General features: G+C 53.7%; 7 protein-coding genes across 7 annotated transcripts; 4 read left to right on the forward strand and 3 right to left on the reverse strand.

The window, feature by feature from the left end:
- Nucleotides 1–586: 586 nt before the first annotated feature.
- Nucleotides 587–3,692, reverse strand: AYO21_04695 (hypothetical protein; the record flags this gene model as incomplete). The annotated part of the gene is made up of 2 exons (XM_022654667.1): nucleotides 587–730; nucleotides 783–3,692. The coding sequence occupies 2 exons, from the start codon at nucleotides 3,690–3,692 to the stop codon at nucleotides 587–589; spliced, it is 3,054 nt and encodes a 1,017-aa protein (XP_022513034.1).
- A 1,571-nt stretch (nucleotides 3,693–5,263) lies between these two features.
- AYO21_04696 (hypothetical protein) lies at nucleotides 5,264–7,008 on the reverse strand (the record flags this gene model as incomplete). The annotated part of the gene is made up of 4 exons (XM_022654668.1): nucleotides 5,264–5,923; nucleotides 5,981–6,361; nucleotides 6,500–6,764; nucleotides 6,911–7,008. 4 exons carry the CDS (start codon nucleotides 7,006–7,008, stop codon nucleotides 5,264–5,266), a joined length of 1,404 nt encoding a protein of 467 aa, XP_022513035.1.
- A 1,152-nt stretch (nucleotides 7,009–8,160) lies between these two features.
- AYO21_04697 (hypothetical protein) lies at nucleotides 8,161–14,705 on the reverse strand (the record flags this gene model as incomplete). The annotated part of the gene is made up of 9 exons (XM_022654669.1): nucleotides 8,161–9,503; nucleotides 9,561–10,356; nucleotides 10,417–10,476; nucleotides 10,551–10,733; nucleotides 13,290–13,350; nucleotides 13,433–13,829; nucleotides 13,884–13,932; nucleotides 13,999–14,373; nucleotides 14,430–14,705. The coding sequence occupies 9 exons, from the start codon at nucleotides 14,703–14,705 to the stop codon at nucleotides 8,161–8,163; spliced, it is 3,540 nt and encodes a 1,179-aa protein (XP_022513036.1).
- Nucleotides 14,706–16,431: 1,726 nt separating this feature from the next.
- Nucleotides 16,432–18,278, forward strand: AYO21_04698 (hypothetical protein; the record flags this gene model as incomplete). Its single annotated transcript, XM_022654670.1, has 5 exons — nucleotides 16,432–16,556; nucleotides 16,619–17,399; nucleotides 17,461–17,696; nucleotides 17,759–18,027; nucleotides 18,091–18,278. 5 exons carry the CDS (start codon nucleotides 16,432–16,434, stop codon nucleotides 18,276–18,278), a joined length of 1,599 nt encoding a protein of 532 aa, XP_022513037.1.
- Nucleotides 18,279–19,092: 814 nt separating this feature from the next.
- On the forward strand, nucleotides 19,093–20,553 carry AYO21_04699 (ATP-dependent rRNA helicase RRP3; the record flags this gene model as incomplete). Its single annotated transcript, XM_022654671.1, has 1 exon — nucleotides 19,093–20,553. One exon carries the CDS (start codon nucleotides 19,093–19,095, stop codon nucleotides 20,551–20,553), a length of 1,461 nt encoding a protein of 486 aa, XP_022513038.1.
- Nucleotides 20,554–21,421: 868 nt separating this feature from the next.
- AYO21_04700 (hypothetical protein) lies at nucleotides 21,422–25,270 on the forward strand (the record flags this gene model as incomplete). Its single annotated transcript, XM_022654672.1, has 1 exon — nucleotides 21,422–25,270. The coding sequence occupies one exon, from the start codon at nucleotides 21,422–21,424 to the stop codon at nucleotides 25,268–25,270; it is 3,849 nt and encodes a 1,282-aa protein (XP_022513039.1).
- A 712-nt stretch (nucleotides 25,271–25,982) lies between these two features.
- Nucleotides 25,983–27,866, forward strand: AYO21_04701 (T-complex protein 1 subunit gamma; the record flags this gene model as incomplete). The annotated part of the gene is made up of 4 exons (XM_022654673.1): nucleotides 25,983–26,007; nucleotides 26,070–26,136; nucleotides 26,205–26,413; nucleotides 26,476–27,866. 4 exons carry the CDS (start codon nucleotides 25,983–25,985, stop codon nucleotides 27,864–27,866), a joined length of 1,692 nt encoding a protein of 563 aa, XP_022513040.1.
- Nucleotides 27,867–27,880: the final 14 nt, after the last annotated feature.

Below are 27,880 nucleotides of genomic sequence, written 5' to 3' on the forward strand. Positions count from 1 at the left end.
AGTACGGGGGCGCGCAATAAAAGTACCGTTTACGCTAATTCGAATGACAAATGCTACTTACTATGACAGAAGATTTCTAAGCTTATTGGCACTTACACCTATCTCTTAGCTATAAGTTAGAACTGATAGGAGGTAGCGTCATCTATATTCTCAATCTTGATAGACGCTGTAGGCACTGAGAATTGAGCTCCAATATCTCCGGGGGCCGTTGTAAGGGCAACGAAAATAAAGTCTGTTGTCTTTTGATCACCTTATCACTCGATTACTAGCGTTGACAATACTTTTGGTGCGCTCCTCGGTACATCACCGAGTACCGTAGCACCAGAGGCACGCGATAACACGCGCCGCAATCACAAAACGTTTTGCCCTTGTCCAATTTCCGTATCTTGGATTTCTTTCGTCATAACAACAGATCCTAATCCGTCATCGATGCCTACACCATCCATCGTAAACAAGAACATTTGGCCAACGTGGTCCTCACGGCAGTAGCAGTTGCGTTTGCGTATGCCATGCACACGACAAGAAGAGTCCTCCCAATTGCATTTATGTACACATGCCTCCCAGGACGCACATCATAGACGTGTCTTCACAATGCAAGCCCAGTGCCGTCACCAGTCCACCTATACAAGGCAAGCACCTCGCGTCTCCAATGTTGCTGCTCAGCCAAATCTTCAGGAATGCGCCCTCGCACTTGTTGAAGGGCTGATCGCATCACCTTCCGAAAGTTGCGCTGTTCTCGGTGTCAGTTGTTTGTCATGTCCTTTCAAGCTCGATTCACTTACCTGATACTGGGTATCCAACGTGGCCACACACGCCTCGTGCGCTCGAACAATCGTCTCGCACGCCTTGACCACGTCGGGACTTACGTCGCCTTGTAATTTGTCGGCAAACAACAATAGCAAGAAACTGCCTTGGAGAAGGTACACGCCGAAAAAGAAGGGCATAAAGCTCAAGTCGGGATCGTCTTCGATGATTTCGGCCACTGCCTCTGCGGCACTCACCGCGTGTCCCGTGGCGGTCACAAATGATTGGGAAGAGATCCAGAGGTCATTGTCGTCGAGCAACGCAATCGGATCCCACTTGCCAGTCAACAGGATATGCAGCACGTGCATGATATGCGTCCCATATGCTACCACTGTTTTGGTCTGCAGGGCCAGTTCTGAAGCACTGTGAGAGTCATTCGTTCCGGCTGACACCACTGATGGGGTGACCACATCGTTATGGCTCGTATCTTGAAAATGTCCGCCAGATGCCTCGAAATCCTTCAGACTCTGTCCATATGTCTCTAATTGTTGAGTGATCTCGTCTGTATGATCGTCCCAGTTTTTAGCCTTGTTGGCTCTAGGTCCGAACCGCGGTCGGTTGCGGGCGTGATTGAGATCCAATATCTCTCCAAGAATCACCATCAGAGGTAGGAAATAGCCGAACACGCTGTGCGACGTGCATTCGATATTCAGCCCTTTTCTCCGATGCGCTGGATCCGAAGCCTTGTCAAACCGCCCTGCCTGGAAAGCATCGTCATCCAATGGTTGCAGCAGGCTTTCACATTCCTTGTTCAAGAAAAACATGGGTCGGTTGTAACACAACGCTAGATGCCGGTCCTGCATATACAAGAGCCACCACGTCCGTCGTCGTTCTTCTCGTTCTTCTTCCGACACATAGCCGATGGAATTGCGCCGTGTATCATCCACAGAGGTCTTTCGGTTCTCCCCTGAGTGGCCTTCCGTGTGATTGCTTGCAGGGTTATTCTCTTCGCCATCCTGGTCCGGCGGATTAGGGGGAAGCTCGCGACCTAGTCGAATTTCTCGAGCGAGTGACCAGGCCGCATTCCACCAACGAAGACTCGCTGCTTTCCGTTCGCTTGCTGAGACCACCGTAGCCAGGTGGATGTAGGTCGCCAGATTGTCAATCTGCGCCCGATCGACACCGTGACCTCCCGAATGTGTTGGCACAACAAGCGCGCCTAGCCCACCGTCGTTAGCCCCCATCTGCGGATAGTTGGGGTTCGGCGTCGGGACTGAAGTATTTGGATGACTGTGAATTAAAGGTTTGAGCATGTTGATGGTGAGTTCCAACAATCGTTGACAGATCCGAGCTCTGGCATCCAGCTGACTTGTTAAGAAAGCAGCATCACTTGTTTGCGCGGCGATCCACAGCATGCTTGCCAGCAGTGCAGGAGTACAAGGGCGAGGGTCGGTAGGGTGTAGGAAAGACTTCTTTCGAAATATATAGCCCAGTATATATGGGTTGGCAGGCCTCAGATAAGCTGAAGTTGAACTCGTGAAGTACTGCTCCAAAAGATCGCATGCCAAAGCCTGGGGAATAATCGATTCAATGTGAGGCAGTAAAGGGCGAAGCACGGGATATCTCAGTGTATCTGTAATGCGAGGCTGTGCCGGCAAGGGGTCGTTGATGAACATCGGGGACGTGAGGGCGAGCCAATCTGGCGACTCGACCATGGGTGCTTTCCCCATAAAGGCGACTGAATAGTCGTCTCCGAGCGGAAATCCAAAGCCTTGTACTGCCCCTTGTACATGTATCGAGTCGAGGGTGGACGGCGCATACGCCTGGCTGGGAACAGCAAAGTCAATGGCCTGACTTTGAGTGATTTGCGGAACCATGGACTGATCAATCTCGTGAAGTTGACGGGCGGCGGACATGCTCACTCCTGCAGAGGGATCAAAATTGGTGAAGAAAGTGGCCTGGTGATGGCTGGCGTCGAACCCAGCACTCGGGGGAGTATTGTTGGTAGGTAAGGAATTCCCATCCAGCATGCCATCGCGACCAGTGTAGGAAGTCGTGGAATACTTCCTGGGCCCAGCGGATTGACGCACTGCGGACGCATTGTTGGAGATTGGTTGAGCAGTATTGGCAAAGTTGGGTTCATCTGTGGTATCCGTCTCTTTCTTAGGCGCCCGGCCTCTTTTCTTGTGAGCGCGGGCATATTCGCAGACGAGAGCATTGTCGGTACAGTGAGCACACGGCTGTTTGCCATCGCATTTGGTACGGAGTTGGTTGCATTGATCACAGGCTCGACTTATTCTGCGCCGAACTGCGGCGGTTTCGCTCGATTCATGAGGGTCGAGCTCCGACTCCCTCCTCTTGCGACCAGCCTGCAGATTGTCATTGTCGTAAGGTTTTGGTTGGGTTTGCAGCATGGAGGGGAGCTGCTGAGGTTGGGGGTTGATCAAGTCGGGCCGCTGAGCATAATCGTGGAATTCCGAGTATGAGTTGTGGGTTTGTGGGGGAATGCGGGAGAGCATGTCTGCAGGATTCGTCGGCGACAGAAGCACACAGCCACTGTCATAGTTCAAAAAGTTGGAAGTACTGTTGTTGTCGGGTGGATGATGACCCTCAGAAGAAGATCGTGACTGTTGAGGTAGTTGTCGACGGCAGGCGATCGGAGACAGCACCCGTATCCTCGGGCGTGAGCGGTGGGCGGCAGCAATGGTAGAGAGGACAGCGTGCGTGTGGAGAATAATTTTTCGCTCACATGAGATGATTGAAGGATCAGAAGAGGAGGCGGCACATGGGCGAGTCAAGCCTCGACCATGACCATAAGACCGCGGGGGATTAGCAAAAGTCGAGGCTTGTAGGCGAGGAGTCGAAGCAAGGGCCTGGCATGCCCAGGCAATGGTTTTCTGGGTGGTTTCGGTGCTGGGAGCTGGGAGAAGACCGTGGGCTAATGGCATTTGAAAGTTGGGGGCCCGCCCCGTTGAGTCTATCAAGTCTATTAGGCAAGCTGGGGTAGGTGAGGGCCCAAGCATGGGCATCTCATTGGCAGGATTCATCCTCCCCTGGAGGCTGGTGACCAGTTCTGCCAGTACAGGGATGATCGCAATAAGAGGGTGGGGCTGACCATCAGCAACGTTCTGCCGTTGGCAAGCACGGCCACAGCGACTTGCTGTGTGTGATTCAGGACCCAAGTGCACTATCCCTCTACACCAGAATGATATGAGGACGCCTCCTCGACTTGAGCAGAGGATATTCTTACTGGGAAGTTGATGAGACAGACAAAGATCCCAGTACCTGTGAGAGGAAGCGTGCTCCAGCTGCTGTGTTGACTTGTTGTTCGCAGCTTCCTCGTGGGGGATAGGTCGCTGCGATGCGGGGCACCCCCATCCCAGGCAGGTTCGGGCAGCGGTAAAGCACAAGCACCCTCCGTACAAACATCCCTACCACATTCACCACGCCTTACCTAGACCTACACTACCTAGAGCGTACAAATAAGGGAACCCCAGCGAGGTTTCGACCTGGTTAGTAGCCATCACTAACCCAGCCGCTCCAACCGCCACCCACCGCCACTGCATCCACCGCATCATCATTTCTCTTCCTTCTGTCCAACCACATTCGCCTTTGACCATGTAACATTCTCGTGATCTCAATACTACACAAGATTTCTTGACTTCAGCCCTTTTCAGCTGCCACGAAGTGCCGACCTCTCGGACTTTGTGCGATCGACTTCTCTTCCCTTGGAACAGGATTCTTTGCCACTGCCGCCCGATCAGCAACATTGTGTGAAGGTTCGCTGCGAGTCATTCGCGAGTGATCTACGTCTATACGGGATTGATGGTCTTATCCAAGCGCGATCATATCCTGCCTTTATTCAAAATCAAAAACAATGAGCATCTTGACAAAACCTCGTTCTTCTCCAGGTTTTGCAACTGACGTCGATTACTGCTTCTCTACCTCACAGGTCGGTGTGCCAACGACCGCTGTGGTGTTGGTCGCTTGCGACTTGTCGAATGGATGCTCTTCCTTGCAAGCTTACCGAGTATGGAGGTCATCCACAGGTGGAGCCTGACTCTCTCCCATGCCAGAAAGTATTGATATTGAGTAACCCGCACTTTCACGAACAGCGCCCGAACAGCGCCATACTAATCTTCTGCAGGATCACTCCCAACCCTGCCCTCCGCAATGCCCGCATGCGTAATCGGCCGCCGTTGTCCAAGTTTCCCCCCCAGCTTTTCTGTTTCAGTCGCAAACACTGTCCCTTTCTCCTCACACCTCACATCTGCGCTGTCTTTAGTGTACTTTTGCCGTGCCAGCTCACATTCACTGGTAGCGCCAAAACCTGCCGTTGATGAATCAGCACGAGGTATGTACCTAGGTACCGTACCACCGTAGTCGAGTGTCCTCGAGAATAGGGCATCAGATTTCCGATTGGGCGCAGTGGATGAGTCGAGGAAGGAAGAGCGGTGGCCAGATGCCTGCCCCGGTGGTGGATCAACAATCCATCTGCCACAGTCATAGCAGCTGCTCTTCACTGAGCAGCGTGCTCGCTCAAAATCTTGTTCAGACCTTCTCGCTGGACACATTCGTCAAAGTGGAAACTATGCGCCAGTTCGTCCAGCTCTTTGAAATCCATCCCCGCGAACTGTTTGGCAAACTCGTCCGAGAATTGAGCACTCAACCAGGTCTGAATGACGGCGCGCATGACGTGCCTCTCCGTCTGCCACGGACCTGGATAGGCGTCCTTTGCCGTCGGACAGATCTTGTCAATCCACTCCACAAGGGGATCCAAAGCTGCTTCCGCCTCGGGCGAGTGATGGACCCCCCATGCATCCAACCTATATCTCTTTTTCTTGTCCAGGAAGGGCTGTATGTTACGGTTCCATTTCGAGTCCCGGTTCGTGTGGACCATGCCTTGAACGCCAATGTCCTTGTATAGCCAGATGCTCCAACTGATCTTATACTTGTCGTAGACCTTTAGCTGTTGGCCAAGCATATTGTACCGGTCCTGATTGATGGCTTCTGCGTCTTTGTCTTCGGCCGGGTCAGCGTATACAGGGCCGAACTCCCCATTCCAGATAGGACATTTGTGTTCCAGCATGAACTCGGCTTTCCGGAGGAACTGTCTCTCGAGCTTGCCCTTCTGGTCTTCGGTGCCCTTGTAGCGCTCGCCGGTAGGGAAGCCCATCATCTGTTGTCTCCATTAGTACGCGGCGCAAGCCTCCTCGGTTTTGCTAGAAGACGTTACCGAATAGTCATGTAAAGCGTATACACAATTCGGCAAGACCTCTTCGAAGCCCTTCCACTCCATGGAAAAGGTGTTGCCGTCCAACCACAAGATGTGGTGACTGTCGACGGCGCGGATGGCCGCTTCGATGCGCGCGTAGAATTCCGGGAGGCGGACGTGTTCGGGGTCGCAGGGCTCGTTGAGCGGATTGTACCCGGCCACCCAGGTGTTGTCCCTGTACCGCTTCGCAATCTCCTGCCACAGCCAGACCGTCCGGTCCTGGTGGTCCTTGTACTCCCAGAAGGCGGCGTAGTTGGTCGGGTTGTCCGAGTGCCAGTCCGGGTTCTGGCCGCCGGGTGCGGTGTGCATGTCGAGGATCGTGTAGATCTGGTGTTTTGCACACTGTCATAGATAAGTGTGATAAACAATGATCTTAGCCCGGCGACACTCTTCTTTTTCTCCTCAAAACAGCCCGTAAAAACTGGAAAAAATTGATCTATAGAATCCCCCAACGCCGCGTAGACTCGAGACTTGACTCACCAGATCAATCACCCTGTCGAGATGCTTGAACCCCGACTCCTTCAGCACCCGCGGATTCATGTCGTCCTCGAGATGTCGGTAGTTGAACGGCAGCCGGAGACAGTTCAGGTTGAGGCTGGCGAAGAAGCGCGCGTCGGCCTCGGTGAAGTGGTATTCCAGCCACTTGTCGAAGAAGAAGTTGGCCTTTTCACTCCCAAGGACTTTTGTCATCGAAGCGCGGTGCTGGGACTCGTGGCCCGGGTATCCGGTGATGAAGTTCTCCATGCTGCGTCAGGCGCGAGGCCATTAAGCGTTGTTAGCTCGTGCATAACTCGTTTGTTCCTCTTCCCTTCTGTTAGGTTTTCTTTCGTGGTGGGCGGGTAGGTAGGTAGGCACAATGGCGTGGGATTATGGAAGGGCTTCTTGACATACTTCATCCATCCTCCGATGGCTGTTCCTCGAAGGACTACTTGCCGTCCATTGCCGTCGACCACCTTGTCACCCTCGACCCTCAGGTATCCCGACGCCATCTTTGTACCTCGTGCTTCGTGGAAAAGAGAGGTATGTGGGTGGGTAGATACGAACTTTGACTCTTACTCTTGCTCTGAGAGAGGCTCCCCGCCTGAACTCACCTTGTTCACTACCTTCCGGGTAATATAAGAGAGGGAGAAAGAGAGGGAAAGGAGGGGCAAGAGACAGTGGAGGGGGGGGGATGATGTGTTAATGTGTTTCCGGTAATATGCAATATGCAATATGAAATATGCTCGCTCGACAGACTCCCCCCAATTACTTTCCCTTTTGCTTCCCATCCCATCTCACCCCACCCACGCATTGATGATCGGATGGATATATGGTCCATATTACCGACTGAACGGTAGTAGAGGCCTCTTTGCCAGACCCTTTTATGCCAGGCCCCCTCCCCCACCCCCTCCCCAGTACAAAGGCAGACTTTCTTCCTTTCTGGAGCCATTAGTGTGAGAGAGACTCTGGTTCCCGTACAGTGACGCCATCAGTACTATAGCCTACCACCACTATCTTCATCTCACGATGCCACCAGTAAGTGTATCGAATGTACCAGTAACAGTTCATCCACAGACACAGACACAGATACTATTGCCAACGGGCGGCCGGGAACCTGGCACCTGCAACCTGCTGAGCCAGGACCCAGCCAGCCAGCGATCAGTCAAGTCCGGCTAAATACCTTTCCTGTCAACATCCGCCTGATATACGCGTGTGAGCGCGTCACACAGCAGTTCTACTGGTTGAAAAAAAAAAGTGAGAAACGATCAGCTCCCACGCATTTAGCCGTATATTGCTCTTGGCAAGGACATTGTACCGAGTACATAGACCTATTAGATCCAATCATACGATGGACAAGGCGGGATTGCCGTGGTGGGTAATAATAATCTAAGCATTGAGTAGTGAGGTAGCGAGGTAGGTACCTGGTGTATAAAATTCCTCGTTTCTCTTGCTATCGACAAGGCTGAGAGCAAGCATGAACACGTGCCTGCTGGGACTTGCGATGTTGCCCTTATATTCCCAAACACCAGGCAGTCCATGGCGGATTGGTTCCAGGTGTCGAGTGCACGCTAATTACAGCTATCGACGATCGTCTTGGATCGTGCGTAAAACCACCCATTCCGTCTTCTTACAGAGGCTATATTATCCCATTTTCTTGTCTACTACTGGTCGAGATAGTAATTGACGCTATAGTTGAGCCACGCACACTGGGGCAAATCGACAAAGCCCCCGCTCACCGCGGGGTAGTCCAAATGTTTAATCGGCCCGGTGGCATTCGACACCTTCTCCCATGGCCCGGACTCCTGGACGCCCTGCAAGGTCCTTGTGTACCCCCTGGCCTGGAGGTACGGGACCGGCGGATTCGGCTGGCCGCTCCTCACAAATTCCGCAAAGTACCCACTCACAAGCTGCACCGAGTACAGATCGTTTGCGTCCCGGAGGGGCACGTAGAAGTTGCCAAACGCCCAGTCCATGTCCGCGCCGTGCAGCTTGAAGTAAGGCAGGTTGGGGTTCCCGTGCGGGTAGCCTGGCGTGATGGGTGCGCCAGGGACGTTTTCCGGGTTGTAGCCGTTGATGGTCCGTTCGAACTGGTAGTAATATGCTGCTGGGAACGTGCCGGTCTCGGCGCCGGCGTAGACCGTGGCCTGGTCGATGCAGCGGAAGGTGCTGTCCGTGGCGACCCGTTGCGTCACGTTGAAGGAGTCGAACGTCATGTTGCCCGTGTCGTAGTAGGGGAACAGGCCGGACCGGATGATGGCCTGCGCGTACGACGCATTGATGCCCAGACCGGTCATCAGCCCTTCGGTCTCGTTGTGCACGGGAGTCGGGGAGATGGTGGAAAAGGAGGCGCCATCATTCGCTGCGACGCCAAACATGATCGGCACGTAGGCGCTGCCCGCATTCTTCTGGACCACGTTGAGTTGCGACGAGTTGACAATGGTGCCGTCTTGCACGACATATCGAGCAACCGTCTCCAGGCTCACCAGATCCGTGGCATTGACCTTTTTCAGGCACGCGATCTTGCCACTCAGTGATTGTTGGGTACAGTTTGACGCGTTGAAGATCTGAGGCCCAGCGACTGTGTATGATTCGTTAACGGTGTAGTATGACGAGTAGGTCGTGCCGTAGTTGCTGTCAAGACCAAGAGTCACACCGCCACCTAGGTTAGACATGCTTATTGCGCCCTGGAACAGTCCGATGGCTGGGGGACTACCGAGGAGGGTTCGGACAGAGCCAGCTCCGGCGGATTCGCCCATGATGGTGATTTTGGTGGGATCGCCGCCGAACTCGGCAATGTTCTGTACGGTCCAGTTCAAGGCGACGATCTGGTCGCCAATACCAAAGTTTCCGGTGATGTTGGTGCCGGGAATGGCCAAAAGGCCCAGCGTGGACAGCCGATAGTTGATGGTCACGACAACAATGTCCTCGCGAGAAGCCAGATTACCCCCGTCGCTCAGCGGATCAGCGCCTGTGCCACCGGTGAAGCCTCCGCCGTGGATCCAAACTGGTTAAAGTCAGCTTCACTACGACACCAAATGTCAAGAAGCCGTGCGAAACTCACACAAGACGGGTCGCAGGCTCTTGGATGATCCGGCTTTGGGAATGTATGGCGTCTGGATGTTGAGAAACAAGCAGTCTTCACTTGTACCATTCACGGATGCCTGTGAACACTGGGGTCCATATGCGGTTGCATTCACCGTATCGCCAGTTCCACTGTATGAATGAGAGTATACCCATCGCTGTGGAGGATCTGCATATCTGATGCCCAGGAAACGAAACGATTTCTGGTTTCGGTAGCCGATATAAGTATTCCCTGCTGCCGTGACGACGACCTGGTTGGAAGAGCTTGCCGTCGAGTTTGGAGGCTGACTTGCATTGCTTGATTGGGTGCAAAGGACAGGCAAAGCTGAGTCGCCCTGTGGCGCTGTGGGGAAAGAGAGCTGTGCTTGATCCGAGACCTGCAAGCTGCCACCAGCGATGTGATACGCCTGATTTGGAGACACCCTTCCAGAGTATGCCAGGTATGATAAGGCGGAGGAGAAATCACTGCTGTAGTTCTGGATGGTCGTCTGGGTCAACAGTGTCTCGCTCAACTCTTCACAAGCAGCCGACCCAGCGGATGCTGACATCGGGTCAAGCAAGATAGCGCCGACATGGTTCACATCGTCTGAGGCATTGAGGTTGTTTTGAAAGACATAGGTCAGTGAGCTGCCGGTGTTGGACACGGCAACGTTGGCCCGGCGAACAGTATCCCGAGGATGACCAAAGCTATGCCCAACAAGCAATCCCAATGGCACCAGGACCCGAAAGAATGAGGCCATGGTCATCACAGGCTGTCGGTTCGAAACATAGAGCAGCTAGAGAAGATCCAAGGTAGAAAGGACACCCAACACGTCTGGGCAGTGTGATCTTCTTACCATTATCATACTGAGTTCGACGAGAACACATTCCACCATCGTCTGGACACCAGCTTCCGCCTGGCCGTAGGCACAATTCCAACAATTCATGCTATTTCGGGGCGGACTCCGGTCGTGAAGCCCAAGCTCCTCACAGTGCCATTCCAGGTCAGGAAGGCAGATATTGCACCCTCCCCCGAGGTCTGGGTCAAATTGCGGAGGTGATGCGTCGATGCCGGGTGAATGCAGACAAGGTCATTGTGCGCTTGACCCTTGACTTGACACAGCCATTTGACGAGAAGGCAATCTGGCATATTGCCGAGCAGGGGCTTTTGAATCTCTTGTCGAAGAGTAGTCGATGACGGCGACAATATGCGAGGTCGACATGCAGCAATCGATCACGCCGAGATTTAGGCTGAATTGCGGTGGCATCTCATTGGCAGCCATTTGCCAAAAAGAGCACAAGAGCCGCAGATCGCTTCTATAATCGGCGGACATTTGCCTCGCTGGTATTATTCAGAGGATTCAGCATCTCCGCCTTTGACCTCGCCTTTGGCAAGATGGCCAAATGATCTGTGCGAGGCGAAGAGACTCCGGGGTGAAAAGACGTCTGCGGCTGAAAGGGAGAGGAAGCGCGGGTGTGACCTCGACATTCAGAACAATTAATCTCAATGATCTGTCGTACATGCTCTGCAAAGCTACAAGGCACATTCGGCAAGTCAGGCTTGATCCAGCAGCTTATGTCGGAGGCTGTGAATGGCACCAGGCGCGCAGTCTCGTTACCGTTGCCTGGAGCTGATCAGCGAAGATCTATATATGGCATATGTGATATTTGTGTCCAACTCCTTGAGACTAGGCGAGTTCACCTGCGTATACATAACTGGATGAAAGTTCATGTTGAAAAGTCTTCGGTCTCAACCCTTACAACAGCGTCAGCCGCGTCCAGGTGTGTATCTCGAACCATACAGGTAGCCAGGCGCTTGCTGATCCTGCCAGATGCCGTCGATATTCCTGCCACAGACAGTAGTGATGGAGATGTCTCTCATGGCTTCGACCACTACGATATGCTGGATTTCGCCGTCGAGGGTGGCGTTTCTATCGGGGATAAGACATTAGAAGAGGTGCCAAACCAACTGGAGATTGTCATGTGTCTCGGACACCTTTTTGTCCGACAATCCCCTTCTCAATCACGACATCAATCAAATCAATTACAGCGGGCAGGCTACGAGGCTTTTGTGGGTAATTCAATGTCTCTATGGATGGTGTTCGACAAAAGTTCGACCCGTGTCCCTCCTGAAGGCCAGTATCCGCTTCCATTGTGCGCTTTCTCTTCCAACGTCGTATTCGAGCAGACCGAATTGGCCTGATTCCCATCACAAGCCTGAACGCTTTATAGATATTGCTCGCTTATGTTGAACTTGGCCAAATCGCAATGCCCAGAGGGCCTTCCTACACGTCCGTTATAGGCAACGTGTTGCAAACTCATCTTCGATGCAAAAAGCTATGCCTAGACCAGATTGACGAAAGGGAAGTCCTGCGTTTCCCCTCAAGACCGGAGAAGGGGTAGTACAAACCTAGGACTTTGGTCGAGGCTGACTGACAGCTTACAACTCGTACCTTTTACGCCATGTTGATCCATCTCATCGATCTTTCCCCTCAACGAGACATGGTATCGGCTCGTCGCGATGCAGAAGTGCAGAGAGTCTCACGCACGGAGTGATATTGGTCCTCCCCCTGGCACATTACTACCTTGGTTGTCATTGTCCTTGTCCCTGTCTTTGTACACGAACCTATATGATGACGGAATAACCTTTTCCGACTCAAAACAAGCATACGCTTGCTCCCGGAAGATCACGATAGTACCGGTAAAGCATTGCACGCCACACCACGCTACATGCCACCGTACAGTATATACCAGTACAGCCTCGTCATAGCTCTCGGGATGTTACAAGTACTCGGTACAAGCATGCCTTGTGGGGTCTCGGTTGATCTTCGAGGCGAGGGGTCACTACTACTAGGGGGAGTATGAACTGATTAGGCTACGTAAGTGCAAGTACAAGTAAAGTCAACACTAAGCCGGGTGGGCGGTTGAACCTGTTTGGTGCCCGATAATAGCCAGAGCCGTTTTTTTGCTTGTACTTGAGCTTGTGCTTGTAGTGGAGATGGTCTGGGGGAGAGGAGGAGGAGGAGAGCGTCACTCCACGGTCTGGAGTTCCGAAGTTCATCCAGTAATGCTACATGCTCCTCGTAGTGGTGGTGGTGGCATGCTTGCAATGCAGAACCTCGCGCAGCCGAAACCAAAGAAACCCACGGGTGTGGTCTGGGGTGTACATGTAGATGTGCTAGTGGGATGTGGGATGGAAAGGGGATACGGGGGCCAGGGGGGATTGTCACGGTTCATCTTCGGTTCTGGCAAAGTCATTCATGCATGACAAAAAGACAGACAATCGGATCAGACGTGCCGGGGGACGGCGTCCCACCCAGAAAGCTTTCCCAAGCTTGTCTGTCTGAAAGGTCCAAGGGAGCCAAACCATTCCAGTTGGAAATTAGTTGTATTATTAGTGGTGTACCTACTCTACCTATGCATCGGACCTGGATGGCGTCGTCTCATTCTCCCCCTCCAACCGATTGTCCCACTCCAGTTTATTCCTGTACGAGCACTCTAGAGACAAGCCCATCGTATGCCAAAACAAATCATGCCGAACATACCGAGCACGGAACGCCCTGCAGTGCCTCGCCGACAGCATAGTATGCCGGTTTACGCTTTTGTACCCGACAATGACTCGTTAGCGTATGGACTCCTTGCTTCTTGAAGAAGGAAAAAAAAATGAAGGGTGGAGTGCATCAATCCCTCTTCAGGTTAAAGGGGCTGGGAGAAGTTGCTTAGTACTTACCCTAAAGTCAGCATCGTAAAGGTCCGCCAGGCCCTGTCCGGGAAAGCTCGAGGGAATCCAGCTGCAGTCACCAAGTCAGTCTCACAAATGCGTTATGTACAGACAGAAGAGGAGAGATGCAGAAAAGCTCTCTTCCATCGTACCTGTATTGATCGTCAAAGTCCCAGACCGTGATCCCGACACACCCCTCCACCAGGACACAGCTGGCCGTCGAGTTGTAGTACTCTTCCGCCTGCAGGGCAAAGGCTGTGGCGTTGGTCAGATTGGCCTGGGAAAACCGGACGTCGAGTTCGGTCATAGCCACCTCGACCCCGGCGGCGATGTAGGCTTGTTTCGTGGCCACCTGCTCCTCCAGCGAGGGCGTGTCGCCGACCACGAAATGGCTCTCCAGCCCGACGCCGTCGATGCGGATGTTCCGACTCTGCAGCTCTTGGATCAGACCGAGCACCGCCACCGACTTGTTCCCAGACTCGATCCCGAAGTCGTTGTAGTACAGCTTTGGCTTTCGCGTGCCAGCCGGTAGGGAGTCGACGGCCTCCTCTGTGCCCATTGTCAGTCTCGGCGAGCCTTTTTTTTTGTCAGATCCCAACTCACGAGCGAATTGATATGCCAGGAAAAAGTACTCTGGGCCGATCACGTCGTACTAACCAGCCCCCCCAAAATCAGTTTCTTGGTCAGAGTCTGACAATGAAGCCACCCAAATACTGACCCAAATACTGGAAGAAAATGAGCCGTTGGCAGTGATAGCCTCGTTGACCACGTCCCACGAGTAACAGGCGTCTCCAAAGTGGGTGATCATGGTCTGGATATGGTTGTGCATGACATCTGTGAGTGTATCTGCCGTCCAGCTCCCGTTCAAGACCCATTCACTGACTTGGCTGACCCAGACCAGGTTGTGACATCTCAGGTATTTCCCATGGTCTTGCGCAATGGCCACGTCAATGTCTCCGCCCGTGAAGTTGAAGACGCCGGGTTCTGGTTCGCTCAGCTCGAACTTCATCATGTTCGCCGGGGTGATCTGGCCGAAGATGTGCGTGTCGTTCAGGATCTCTTGGTAGAGGATGTTGGTGTCCTCACCGGTTCCCTGTGTGTCCCCGTCAATGTTTGGAGCCCTCTCTTTCTGCTAACACTGATACCCACAGGTTGATCGGTCGCACTGCCAAACCACAGCTTGCCAGCAGCCTGTGCCAGATCATTGAGGAAAGGCGGAGCCAGAGGCTCAAAATACCCAGAGCAGGACGCTGGGGCAGACGATGCCGGCGCGGGTGAAGCTGACGAGGTTGTCGTCGCTAGAGGAAAAGCAGGGGGAGGAGGGGGGGGATAGTGCCCATGTGGTGACCATCCTGGTCCTGTCGGGGTCGCGCGTCCAAGAGCCGCAAGGACCGAAACAATAGAGGCAAGTCTGGACAAAGCCATACCGAAGTCACAAGCAAACGAAGGACAAAAAGGATGAAAAGACGGCTACACAACAGCTTGAATCTCCTTTCAATTGCTCAAACCTCCAGCATATTCACCACGGCATCTGTCCATTCTCCCGCATCTTTATATACCATACCGGCAAATAACCGCTGCAGCATCCTCACCAGGATTCGAAATTGGCATACACTCGATCAGTCAGTCACACCGACCAGACGGCAACATTACACACGTCCACAGGATGGAGATCCAGGATGAATGCCGACATTGTTCAATCTCTGCGATATCAACCGGAACCCCGCAACATCATAGCATGTATCTATGTACTCGGTACCCCATACACCCCGTAGTCGACAAAATAGAACGAGACAACGTAAAAGACCTTCCATATTTGGCGACGATGGACTGGGTGAATGGTGCTGGGAAAATTCATAGGGTAAGGAACTACGAGGCATGCAGGGCGGGTTAGCGAATCTGGCAGCATCCGTTAGAGAAACCTCGGTGTTCCATCTCCTTTACCAAGACAGCCTCGTGGACATGGCTCCATTTGTTGCTATTTTCCCGGATGGATGAATACTGAGACCAGACCCGTGCATGAGTGACGGTGTCGATCTTTTGCCTCTCCCATTCCCTTTCTATAACATGATTGATCGCAAAGATGGTCTGATCCAGTGTCCAGAAGAGGAAGCTCCTTTCTAAAAAGCTGCGTGGCGATCTTGCATCCATTATTCCTCCAGCCCTCCCTCCACTCCCTCTCCCCCCCGGATAATAGGATAAAATACCCATCAACTGGCTGTTTTGTCCTTTGCCCGAAGATCCTCCACCCGCCCCCCTTTTTCAGGTATACTAGCTGAACCCATCCGTTCTCCATCCGAACCCATTCTCGTTCCCTGACATGTCCTAGTCTGTCCTGTCTGCCCTGGCCCACACCATGGGGTCTGTTTCCTGGAAATCCCACAATCCTCTCTCCTCGACTCTCCTCCCCTCCACACTCACGTCCACCACATCTGCATGCCATGTGCTCAGAATTTGCCCAGAATTTTGCCGCTAGATCAATCAGAAAAGAGTCCCAGTCCCAGTTGGGCTCTAGAATGGGTCACAACACCCCATGTGGTCCTCTTCCTCCGTCCGATTCTGATCACCTTTTTTTTTTCTTCCTCAGAGCTCGGTCCATCCCGAGAGGCTGATGTCGCCGAAGTTGCTGCTACTCCCTGTCTCTGCCACCGGCCGGTAAAACTCCCTGGCTCTTTTTCGGCCTCAATCTCCAGCCTCGGATCTCCCTGGTCGATATAGATTTGAGCTCTCAGACCATGATGAGTTAGGCTAGTGGGCGGCCTCTTTATCCAGCCTTTCGCCTCGGACTTGATCGTCCAATCCAGACCAAACTTGGATCCACCGTTATGGCAACATTTGTGCTCTCATCCGGCCTGTCCAGTCAGCCATTGGTTCCTGCAGCCCTGGTCAGCTGTGATGCCAGACTTTCTAGAACGCTACCACTCGAAATGGACGCGGTAGCATTTCAATCACGGCCCTTGGGATCCCTTGGGGTGAGATAAACCTGCACCGTAACGAATGCCACCCTGTTGTATAAAACATTTGCCTTTCCTCCCTGTTTTTATCCTTCGTTCCCCTTCTCCTTCATCACGACTATCTCGTAGATACTGTCTCTACAGACTTGTTACCTCCGCAGAAGCCCCCCATCAGCAATCAGGATCGTCTTGCCACCATGGGGAAAGGATACTTTGAGCTGGCAGGACGCCAGTTTCCTGCTGTGACATGGTATAAGGATCCGGCGTTGAGAAAGACCTATATCTGTCTCATGTTTGTGGTTCTTACCAGTGCCACTAACGGGTGAGTGTCTCTTTGTCTGACTACCAAAAAGCGAGTCTTCGTCGTTGACCTGTATGTCACAGTTATGATGGCTCCATGATGAACGGTCTCCAGACTCTCAAGCCGTGGCAGCAGCATTTCGACCACCCGAAAGGCGGCAAGATTGGTATCTTGAATGCCATCATGTCGATCGGTTCCTTGTCCGCCATTCCCTTTGTGCCATACGTCGCCGATTTCCTCGGCCGTCGAATGGGTATCCTCGTGGGCTGTATCATAATGTTGGTCGGTGTGGTTCTACAATCCATCTCAGCGGGCTTTGGCATGTTCTTGGGCGCTCGATTCCTCCTCGGTTTTGGAATCGCCATCGCCCACGGTTCTTCTCCTCTGTTGATCACCGAACTCGTGCACCCTCAGCATCGAGCCATCTTCACCACCATCTACAACACCACCTGGTACGCCGGGAGCATTGTTGCTGCGTGGCTGACATACGGAACCGATCATATCAACAACAACTGGTCGTGGCGGATCCCCACCATTGTCCAGGCCGCCCCGTCCTTGATCCAGGTCACCTTCATTTGGTTCGTGCCCGAGTCTCCGAGATGGCTCATCGCGCACGGGAAAGAGGAAAAGGGCCTGAATATTCTCTACGATGTCCACGCCAACGGCAACCACAACGATGAGATGGTGCAGCTGGAGTTTGTCGAAATCCGCGACACCATCCGACTCGAGAAGGAGGTTGAAGGGAACCAGTGGCTCGAACTAATCAAGACCCGGGGCAACCGGCGCAGGCTCATCATCCTGTTGTCTGCCGGTCTCTTCTCCCAGTGGTCTGGCAACGGCCTTGTCTCATACTATATCACCAAGGTAAGCTGACCGCGAGCCGTGCCCGTCAGTGATCCATCGGTGCTAACAATTGTGTTTCTAGATCCTCAACAACATCGGCTACACTGATACCCTGACCCAGAACTTGATCAATGGCGTTTTGCAAATCTTCAACCTCTTCATCGCCGTCGCTGCCTGCTTCTTCGTCGACAAGGTCGGTCGTCGCAAGCTCTTCCTCATCTCCACCGCTGGCATGTTGGTCACCTTCATCGTCTGGACCATCTGCTCGGCTCGATATGCCATCACGGGCTCCAAGGGCGCCGCCAACGCTGTTGTCGGGTAAGTTCGCCTCGCTAGCTGTATTTCCCCAGGAAGAACGGAATTGCTGACTTGACTTACAGAATGATCTACATCTACTACTTCTGGTACAACATTGCCTGGTCGGGCATGTTGGTCGGCTACACGGCCGAGATCCTGCCCTACAACATCCGAGCAAAGGGCCTGACGGTCATGTTCCTCATGGTCGACGCCGCCCTCTTCTTCAACCAGTACATCAACCCCATCGCCCTGGACCACATTGGCTGGAAGTACTACATCTTCTACTGCGTGTGGCTCGGCTTCGAGTTGGCCGTTGTCTACTTTTTCTACGTCGAGACCCGTAACACACCTCGTAAGTTTCGTTCCCCTTTCCTACCCAGAGCCATCACTGAATACTAATTTTTTTCCTGCGCAGTGGAAGAAATTGCCAAGCACTTCGACGGCGACCAGGCGTTGGTCGCCGGCGCTGCGGCCTCGAACAAAGGTCTCACCCTGGCGGCCGAAATGGGTCTCGACGCCACCGTCACTCAACACCACGAGATGGACGAGAAGCGGCACTCTGTGCAGGTGGAGAATGCCTCTCCCACCAAGAGTGAGTCGTAGTGGTCGTCCAGCAAACCGTGCATCTCGCCAACAACATATATCTGCGCACGGTATATGTATGTGTGCGATGTGTCCTCTGTGTGTGTGTGCGTGTTGATGTGGTGTGTATATGAAATTTTATCCCCCTCAAGCCTAGTCTGGAAAGTCGGTCTCTGTGGAACATGGGAAGGGAAGGGAATGGGAACCAGTCCCTCTCTAATTCCTCTCATCTTCGTGGTTAGCCCTTGCAGCGCGGGTTTGCTGTGTTGGAAATAATAGATGTTCATTTGCCCTCGCCCCCTTTCCTCGGCCCTTTGAACCTCTGGAAGACAACAGGATTGGATCGAATTGAATCAAAGTGCCCAGACTATAATAACACAGTACAATACAAATACAAACAGAAACAGGTTTCTTTCTTCACTATTTTGTGTCATCTCGTCTCATCGTGGATTTAACGCCCACCTATCCACGTCTTTTTGCCTCGGTGATAGATATCCTCGCTTTCCCATACAATACTCACCCATATCGGGTTACCGCCGTAGATGGTCCCGCAAAATATCGAATCATGACTGTAACACGAAGCTTTGCCCATGGGGGTTGAGAGTGAGAGCCTTTCCCACTGTTGACTATTCCCCCAAAGTTTACCCGGAATAAGTGCGAGAGCCTTGCCTCTCCAGGTGTGCAAGGCTGCAGATCACGGGGCGATAAGATAACATCCAACACCCCCAAAAAATAATTATTTCGCCCACTCCTCTGCGCACCCAAAACTTTTCCATCCTCACCTTGTTGACCGCTACCCTGGTTATTTACCTCCCCAACACCACACCAGAACATAATGCCGCCGCTCAAGAAACGAAAATTGAGTCACGATGAGTCGTCCTCGGGTGATGATGATGAAGGTCATCACTCTGTAAAGTCGTCCACCGAATCCGAGACCACACCGACCAGCGACGCAGAGGAGGAAGACACGCAGACAAACAAGACGACGCAGCCCAAGACGTTCAAAGAGCTAGGGATCATCGACTCGCTCTGCGAAGCGTGTGACCGACTCGGATACAAGGCGCCGACGCCCATCCAGGCCGAAGCGATCCCGCTGGCCCTGCAGGGTCGGGACCTCATCGGGCTGGCAGAGACTGGGAGCGGCAAGACGGCGGCGTTCGTCCTGCCCATCCTGCAGGCGCTCATGGACAAGCCGCAGCAATTGCACTCGCTGATCCTGGCACCGACCAGAGAACTGGCATATCAGATATCCCAGGCTGTCGAGGCGCTGGGCTCGCTCATCGCGGTCCGCTGCGCCGTGTTGGTCGGGGGCATGGACATGATCCCGCAGGCCATTGCGCTGGGCAAGAAACCGCACGTTGTCGTCGCCACGCCGGGCCGACTGCTGGACCACCTGGAAAACACAAAGGGCTTCTCACTTCGCCAGCTCAAGTACCTGGTCATGGACGAGGCCGATCGCCTACTCGACCTGGACTTTGGGCCGATTTTGGACAAGATCCTCAAGATCCTGCCGAGAGAAGGGAGGAAGACGTATCTCTTCTCCGCCACCATGTCCAGCAAGGTCGAGTCTCTCCAGCGGGCGTCGTTGTCCAATCCGCTCCGCGTCGCCGTGTCCCAGGACAAGTACCAGACGGTGTCGACGCTGATCCAATCCTACCTCTTCATCCCGCACAAGCACAAGGACCTCTATCTGATCCACGTGCTGAACGAACTCGCCGGCCAAACGGGCATCATCTTCACCCGGACGGTCAACGAGGCACAGCGCATTTCGATCCTGCTACGCACGCTCGGCTTCTCCGCGATCCCCATCCACGGACAACTCTCGCAACAAGCGCGCCTCGCCGCGCTGAACAAGTTCCGCGCCAAATCCCGCAACCTGCTGGTCGCCTCGGACGTCGCGTCCCGCGGCCTGGACATACCCTCGGTCGACCTCGTGATCAACTTCGACCTCCCGCACGACAGCAAGACGTACATCCACCGGGTCGGGCGCACCGCGCGGGCGGGCAAGAGCGGCCAGGCCATCTCCTTCGTGACGCAGTACGACGTGGAGCTGTGGATGCGCATCGAGGGCGCCCTCGGCAGGAAACTCGACGAGCACCACACCGTCAAGGAGGAGGTCATGGTGCTGGCCGAGCGGGTCGGCGACGCCCAGCGCGCCGCCGCCATGGAGATGAAGGAGCTGCACGAGAACCGGGGTAAGAAGGGCGCCACCCTCCGACACAAGCGAGGAGCCAAGGGCGTGGGAAGTGGTGGTGGGAAGCGAAGTCGAGATGATATGGATCAAGACGAGGGATAGTTTCTTCTCATTAGTAAAAATGAGTTACGTACGTTTTCAGAGGTCCTTGGGAATTTCTCATTTCATGTATGCATGCATGCATGGGGGTGTCGGTCTTTCGTACCAAGGTGCTAGGTACGAGGTATCTATCTGGCTACCTACATACAAGGTACTATTACGGTACAGTAGATACATTAGGTACCTATCTACCAGTCTCTGGATCCGGTCGAAAGAGTACTAGAGCAGCCTTGCGATCGGAAAGCGCAGTGACTACTCGGTACTTACGAGAGCGCTTGATACGGACATATACTTAGTATTCAGTACAGCACGCACATGGAATCATGGGATAAAATTCCATTCCCGGCCAATTCTTAGGCATCGGTCATACAAACAACACAACAACATCATTACTCTCTCAATCCTTGGTCACTCGCCAATAAATCCCATGCTAAGCACTCGAGCAATGCAGCGCGCCCCCAAACCTCTCACAGGTCGGCGAATTAAACGACGTTCATCTGCCATCCAAGCCAATCTCGAAAGTTTTCGCGATGACGTCTTGCCCGATGCTGTGGCTTCATTGGTCAAACATCCTGGCAATAAGCGTGGGAGGGAATCGTCTGTCCCACTGGGCCTCAACAGAAAATCCATTTTTTCCTGGCCCATCGGAGAAACCCTCAAAAACCGAAAATGAGATATGATAGATGAAAAGTCTCTTTCCTTTTCCTTTTCATTAATTCATTTCTCAAAAGGTCGATTCCATAAAAAAAAGGAGAAAAATGGGAACCGGTCTGTAGCAGAGTCGGGCTGGAAAAACTATCCTCCCGACTGAAAGGACCCACACATACCGAGTACACTGTGAGGAAACCAGAGAAGAGAAACAAAGACAATCATGCCTGTCATCGATATCAACAAGGATCTGTCGGCGCTTTTCCGACAACAGGTTCAAAGGACACCCGATGCTGTGGCGCTGGAGGACGAGACGACGACATACACCTATGTCCAGCTTGATCAAAAGGTCGAAGCTCTCGTCCATCGCCTCCGCAAGCACCGGGTTGGCCGAGACAGCCTCGTTGGCGTGCTCCTCCCGCGCAGTGCCAACTATGTCATTGCCTGTCTCGCTGCGCTTCGGGCAGGCGGAGCCTTTCTCGTCCTGGAACTGGCATACCCCCCGGAGCTCCTGGCAGACGTTATTGATGATGCCCAACCAGCTGTAGTCGTCACATACAGGGCCGAGGTTGGTAAGATCAAGGAGGGCATTGCTCTCATTACTCTGGACGAAGAAGGGGAGCAGACACCTCCCAACGGAGATGGGAAAGACCTTTCTCCGCTGCCTGCTGATGATGACTTGGACAGACTGGCCTTCGTCTCTTATTCTTCGGGAACCACGGGCAAACCAAAGGGCATTGCAAACCCTCACCGAGCTCCTGTGCTTTCGTATAACCTGCGGTTCGGCGTTCGTGACCTGCAGCCTGGGGATCGTGTTGCCTGCAATGTCTTCTTCATCTGGGAGATCCTGCGGCCACTGCTGCGAGGAGCGACCGTCGTTGCAGTGCCAGACGAGGCCAGTTACGACCCGCCCGTCCTGGTGGACCTGCTCGCTTCTAAGAATATCACCGAGACTCTCATGACCCCGACGCTCCTAGCTGCTGTGCTGTCTCGGCATCCAAAGATCGGAGCTCGCCTACCAAAGCTGCGCACCTTGTGGCTGAATGGTGAAGTTGTGACAACCGACTTGGCCCGGCGAGCAATCAAAGCCCTACCCAACACGACACTGCTTAACTGCTACAGCGCCTGCGAGACCCACGAGATTGCCTGCGGAAACATTGCAGACATGCTCGACGACGCCTCAAACTACTGTCCGGTCGGCCCTCCTCTGGATCCCGAACACATCTACATCCTCGATGAGAGTGGCCAAAAAGTGCAAGCCGGAGAAAGTGGAGAACTTTTCGTGGGCGGATCACTTCTTGCCCGTGGCTATATCAATCGTCCTGAGACAACCGCCAAAGCCTTTACGCCGGACCCATTTGACTCGGCACCGGGAGCCCGGATGTACAGAACCGGTGATCAAGCACGAATACTTCCGTCCGGCCTTTTGGAAATCACTGGTCGTGTCGGAGCCATGATCAAGCTTCGTGGCTATTCCGTCGTCCCCGGAAAGGTTGAGCACGCTATTCTCCAACACCTTGCCGTGCGACATTGTGCCGTCACAGCTTATGGCGAGGGGTTGGACCGGCAATTGGTTGCATACGTCGTCCGGGACAAGGAGTCGTCCGCTGATCGCCCAGCGTTGGAGGTCAATGAGTTAGGTCACAGTCCAGCTGCGAGACGGACGCTCTCGCCATACTTGGCTCACTATATGATTCCAGCTCTGTGGGTGGAAGTCGAGGAGCTGCCGACCAACGCGGTGTCAGGCAAGGTTGACCTCAAGCGCCTTCCTCCACCTCCAAGCCCCAAAGCTGCTAATGGCAATGGGTCGTTGAACGGGCACAAAGGAGACCAAGATCCCATTGATATCGAAGCCATAGCCGAGATCTGGGCTGCGAGTCTTAAGATCTCACGCAGCACCATAACGCCAGAACATAGCTTTTTCGACCTTGGTGGACACTCCTTGACGCTTGCAGATTTGTCTGCACGCTTCTCCAGGGTGCTGGGTGTCAAGGTGCCTCTCGCACGACTCGTCGATCCAGCGACTCTCAACGGCCACCTGGAAACGGTGCGATCTGTGCGAGACGGTCATGCTGCGGCGGTGCAAGCTCATCTGCCTGATGTCCTTCGGAAAGACTCGACTCTTGAGGACAGCATTCGACCGACAAATGCCAGCATATGTGCAGCCAGCAAAGCACAAACGATCCTGTTGACCGGTGTCACTGGCTTCTTGGGTGCATTTTTGTTGAATGATTTGTTGGAAAGCACCTCTGCCAAAATCTTGTGTCTTGTCCGTTTCAATGACCCTTCAGAAGCCGATCTACCAGCAGGTATCGCGAGGTTGCGGAGGCATCTCCTCGATATGGGATTGTGGCGGGACTCGATTATGGAACGCGTTGAGATCATCCCCGGCAATTTATCCCGCCCTCGACTAGGTCTCCCTCCGGAAGCTTTCGAAGAACTCACGGGCCGTGTCCAGGTCATAATCCACGCTGCCGCCACTGTCAACCTTGTGTACCCGTATGCAGCCCTTCGGGACGCGAACGTAGGCGGAACGAGGGAGATCCTGCGTCTGGCATGTCGCGCTGGAGCCACGGTGCAGTACATCTCCACGAATGGTGTATTGCCGCCATCTCGAGATGGGTGGGATGAGGATGCCATGCTGGACGTGGACGATGTCCCAGAAAAGCTGGCCGATGGGTATGGCCAGTCAAAGTGGGTAGCCGAGCAACTTGTGCGTGAAGCTGGCCGTCGAGGCTTGCCTGTCAAGATTCACCGAGCGGGTACAATTAGCGGACACAGCACCACCGGCGCAGGCAACGCGTGGGATCTTCTTAATGCGATCATTGTTGAGTCCATCAACCTGGGATATGCTCCAGATGTCGAAGGCTGGCGCGCTGAGATGACGCCGGTCGACTTTGTCAGCAAGGCCATCATCCATCTCTCGAATCAGACCAACACCACGCAGTTCGTGTTTCACCTCGGCGATCCTGATCCTGTACCAACTAGGTCAGTCTTCAAAGACCTAGAAGAGCTTGGATATCCCACCAAACCACTCCCTTGGGACGAATGGGTGGCTCGATGGCAGGAAAACAGAGGCACCCTGAAAGGTGGAGATGGTGCCTTTACTATTGACATCCTCCGCAGCGGCATGCCCAGCGTCGAGTTTTTGAGAGGCATTGTTGTGTTGAACAATGCCGCCACCAGGCCTTTGCGGGCGGTTGTTGAACGACCCAAGGTTGACAGCGTCCTGCTCGAAACGTACGCTCGCCATTGGTTTGCTCGGGGGTGGCTGCCACATCCTCCCGCACGCCAACATGCTCTTGGCGGAACAGCACAACCCATCCGAAGAGGGCCATTGAGCGGGAGAGTGGCTGTCATCACCGGCGCTTCATCTGGAATCGGCGCTGCGGTTGCTGCTGCTTTGGCACGGGAAGGCCTCCATCTAGCTATCGGGGCTCGCCGCACCGACGCTCTCGAGGCCGTGAAGAGCAGGCTCGTGGTCCGCGAGGGCAAGGTGATCGTGCGACAGACAGACGTGACGGACAGGAAGCAGGTCGAGAGTCTCATCAAAGCGGCCAATGACGAACTTGGACCAGTCGATATCCTGGTCTCCTGCGCTGGCGTCATGTATTACACCATGATGGCCAATGCACACGTCGAAGATTGGGACCGCACCGTCGACGTGAACTGCAAAGGTCTTTTGCACTGCCTTTCGTCAGTCGTGCCGTCAATGATCTCCCGCGGGAATGGGCATATTGTCGCCATATCGTCGGACGCCGGCCGTAAAGTCTTCCCTGGCTTGGGCGTCTACTCAGCCAGCAAGTTTTTTGTCGAAGCCACGCTGCAGAGCCTGCGTTTAGAAACGGCAGGGACTGGGTTGCGTGTCACGAGCGTGCAACCAGGCAACACGGCGACTGACCTCTTGGGCATGTCCACAGATGCAGAAGCAGTCAAAAAGTACGGTGAACCGACTGGAGCACAGATCTTGGATCCGGAAGATGTGGCCAATTCGATTGTCTATGCACTGAGACAGCCGCAACATGTTGCTGTGAATGAGATTTTGATCGAGCCACGGGAAGAGCCGATTTAAGCAACCATTCCAATGCGGCCTTCCACCCATCGTTGCTCTCTGTGGGTTTGTGTTCGAGACAGTTTAACTTGGCTGCCATGGAACAATCTCAAAGACTGAAGAGGGGGAGTTATTTCTTCGTTTATGTAATAAAGGATCGGCAGCTCCAAAACATAGGACATTCGTGCCTGCCACGCATAATGAGAGCATGGGAGGCAAGCGGCAACAATGAGGGAACAAGAGTCATAGCATAATATAAAAGTGTTGGGATCAGCATTACAAGATGTAAAAGCTTTGACACACACAAGTAGATCGTACTGCTCCTCTTATGACGAGGGGGTATAGTCCTTGTACCACATGACCAGCCAGTGTCAGTCGGTGAGCATAAGTCACACAGCAGGTTGTAGTGCGTTCCACCTGTTGTGATTGGTTTAATGGCAAGGCTGAGGGGTGATCTAATATGGACTAGCGCAGCCTTGCGGGACGGGCACGTCTTGCAAAAAAGTTGGAGATCATTCCATCCACCAGATCGCACAGGCCTTCAATTACACCGTGACATATTAGCCAGACAACGAACCCCAGGGTCTTTAGCCGGTCGTTACCATTCTGCAATCTAGTCGAAGGGTAACAAGTCCTCGCCTCTTGTTGGAACCATCGTTCCATACCTATAATACCCACAGTTCGAATTTGTGAAGAATCGACTCCGGCCTTCCAGGCCTAAACCGCAGGCAGGATGCAGGCGCCGGTGGTGGTTATGAGTGAGTGAATGAACCCAAGCCTTTCCCTCACGGAGGTGACGCTGACTTCTATTCTCTCTTAGACACGGCGAATGGCGAGAGACAAGTCGGGCGCAAGGCGCAAATATCAAACATCACCGCAGCGAAAACGTGAGTGTCACCGGTTCCAAAACCCTCTCCCAGCCCTCATTCGCTCGCTCGCTAACTGGCGAATACAGCGTGGCGGATATCATACGATCATGTCTCGGCCCCAAAGCGATGCTGAAGATGCTGCTTGATCCCATGGGTGGCATTGTCCTCACGAACGACGGCCACGCTATCCTGCGAGAGATTGAGGTCGCACATCCTGCGGCAAAGAGTATGATTGAGTTGAGTCGGACGCAGGATGAGGAGGTCGGTGACGGGACAACGACGGTGATCATATTAGGTATTAAAACTTCTTGTCACATTGGAAGGTCAACGGGTAAAACTGACGGAATATTTTGACAGCGGGCGAGATCCTTGCGCAAGCACTACCTCAACTCGAACGGAATATCCATCCCGTGGTGATTATCCAGGCTTTCAAAAAGGCCCTCATGGACGCACTGGCTATTGTCGAAGAGATCTCCATCCCCGTCGACACCTCGAGCGACAAGGCCATGATCTCGCTTATTGAATCCTCCATCGGCACCAAGACCATCTCCCGATACTCAGAACTCATGTGCTCACTTGCTCTCAACGCCGTCCGGACTGTATCTCAGGACCAGACGTCCATTTCGAATGCGCCCCAAGCCAACGGGACCACGAAATCGGCTCCTACGCCCGCCCCTACGAAACCCGTGGAGATCGATATCAAGCGATACGCCCGAGTAGAGAAGATTCCCGGGGGCGAAATCGAGGACTCGAGAGTGTTGGACGGAGTCATGTTGAATAAGGACATCACACACGCCTCGATGCGCCGACGGATAGAGAACCCTCGGATCGTGCTATTGGACTGTCCTCTTGAATACAAAAAGGGCGAGTCCCAGACCAACATCGAGATCACCGATGAGGACTCGTGGAATAAGATTCTTCAGATTGAAGAGGAACAGGTCAAGAAGATGTGTGATGCGGTATTGTCGGTCAAGCCTGATTTAGTCATCACCGAGAAGGGCGTGTCTGATCTGGCTCAACATTACTTCCAAAAGGCTAACGTCACGGCACTGCGAAGAGTGCGGAAGACGGACAATAACCGCATTGCTCGGGCCGTAGGAGCGACCATTGTGAACCGCGTCGACGACATTGTCGAGTCCGACGTGGGCACGGGCTGCGGTCTATTCGAGATTGAAAAGATCGGTGATGAGTATTTCACATTCCTCACGAAATGCAAGAACCCCAAGGCCTGCACCATCCTGCTCCGGGGACCTTCAAAGGACATTCTCAACGAGATTGAACGAAATCTCCAGGACGCCATGTCCGTGGCTCGCAACGTCATGTTCCACCCACGCCTCTCGCCTGGCGGAGGAGCCACCGAGATGGCCGTCTCTGTGCGGCTGGCTCAGAAGGCCAAGTCTATTGAAGGCGTGATGCAATGGCCTTACCGCGCTGTAGCAGACGCCATGGAAGTCATTCCCCGAACACTCATCCAGAATGCCGGTGCCAGCCCCATCCGAATCTTGACCCAGCTCCGTGCGAAACAAGCCGAGGGCAAGTCAACCTTTGGCGTCGATGGTGATACGGGTAATGTGGTGGACATGAAGGAATATGGCGTGTGGGAACCCCAGGCGGTCAAGCTGCAGAGCATCAAGACGGCGGTCGAAAGCGCGTGCTTACTATTGAGAGTGGACGACATCTGCGGCGCGAAGAGCGCGAAGCAGGTTGGTGGAAGTGGATTGTCGGGTGGTGCAGGAGGGGAGGAGTAAGACAGACAGCAAAG

Source organism: Fonsecaea monophora, assembly GCF_001642475.1.
Source record: "Fonsecaea monophora strain CBS 269.37 chromosome Unknown Scaff27, whole genome shotgun sequence".
Classification (NCBI taxonomy): domain Eukaryota; kingdom Fungi; phylum Ascomycota; class Eurotiomycetes; order Chaetothyriales; family Herpotrichiellaceae; genus Fonsecaea; species Fonsecaea monophora.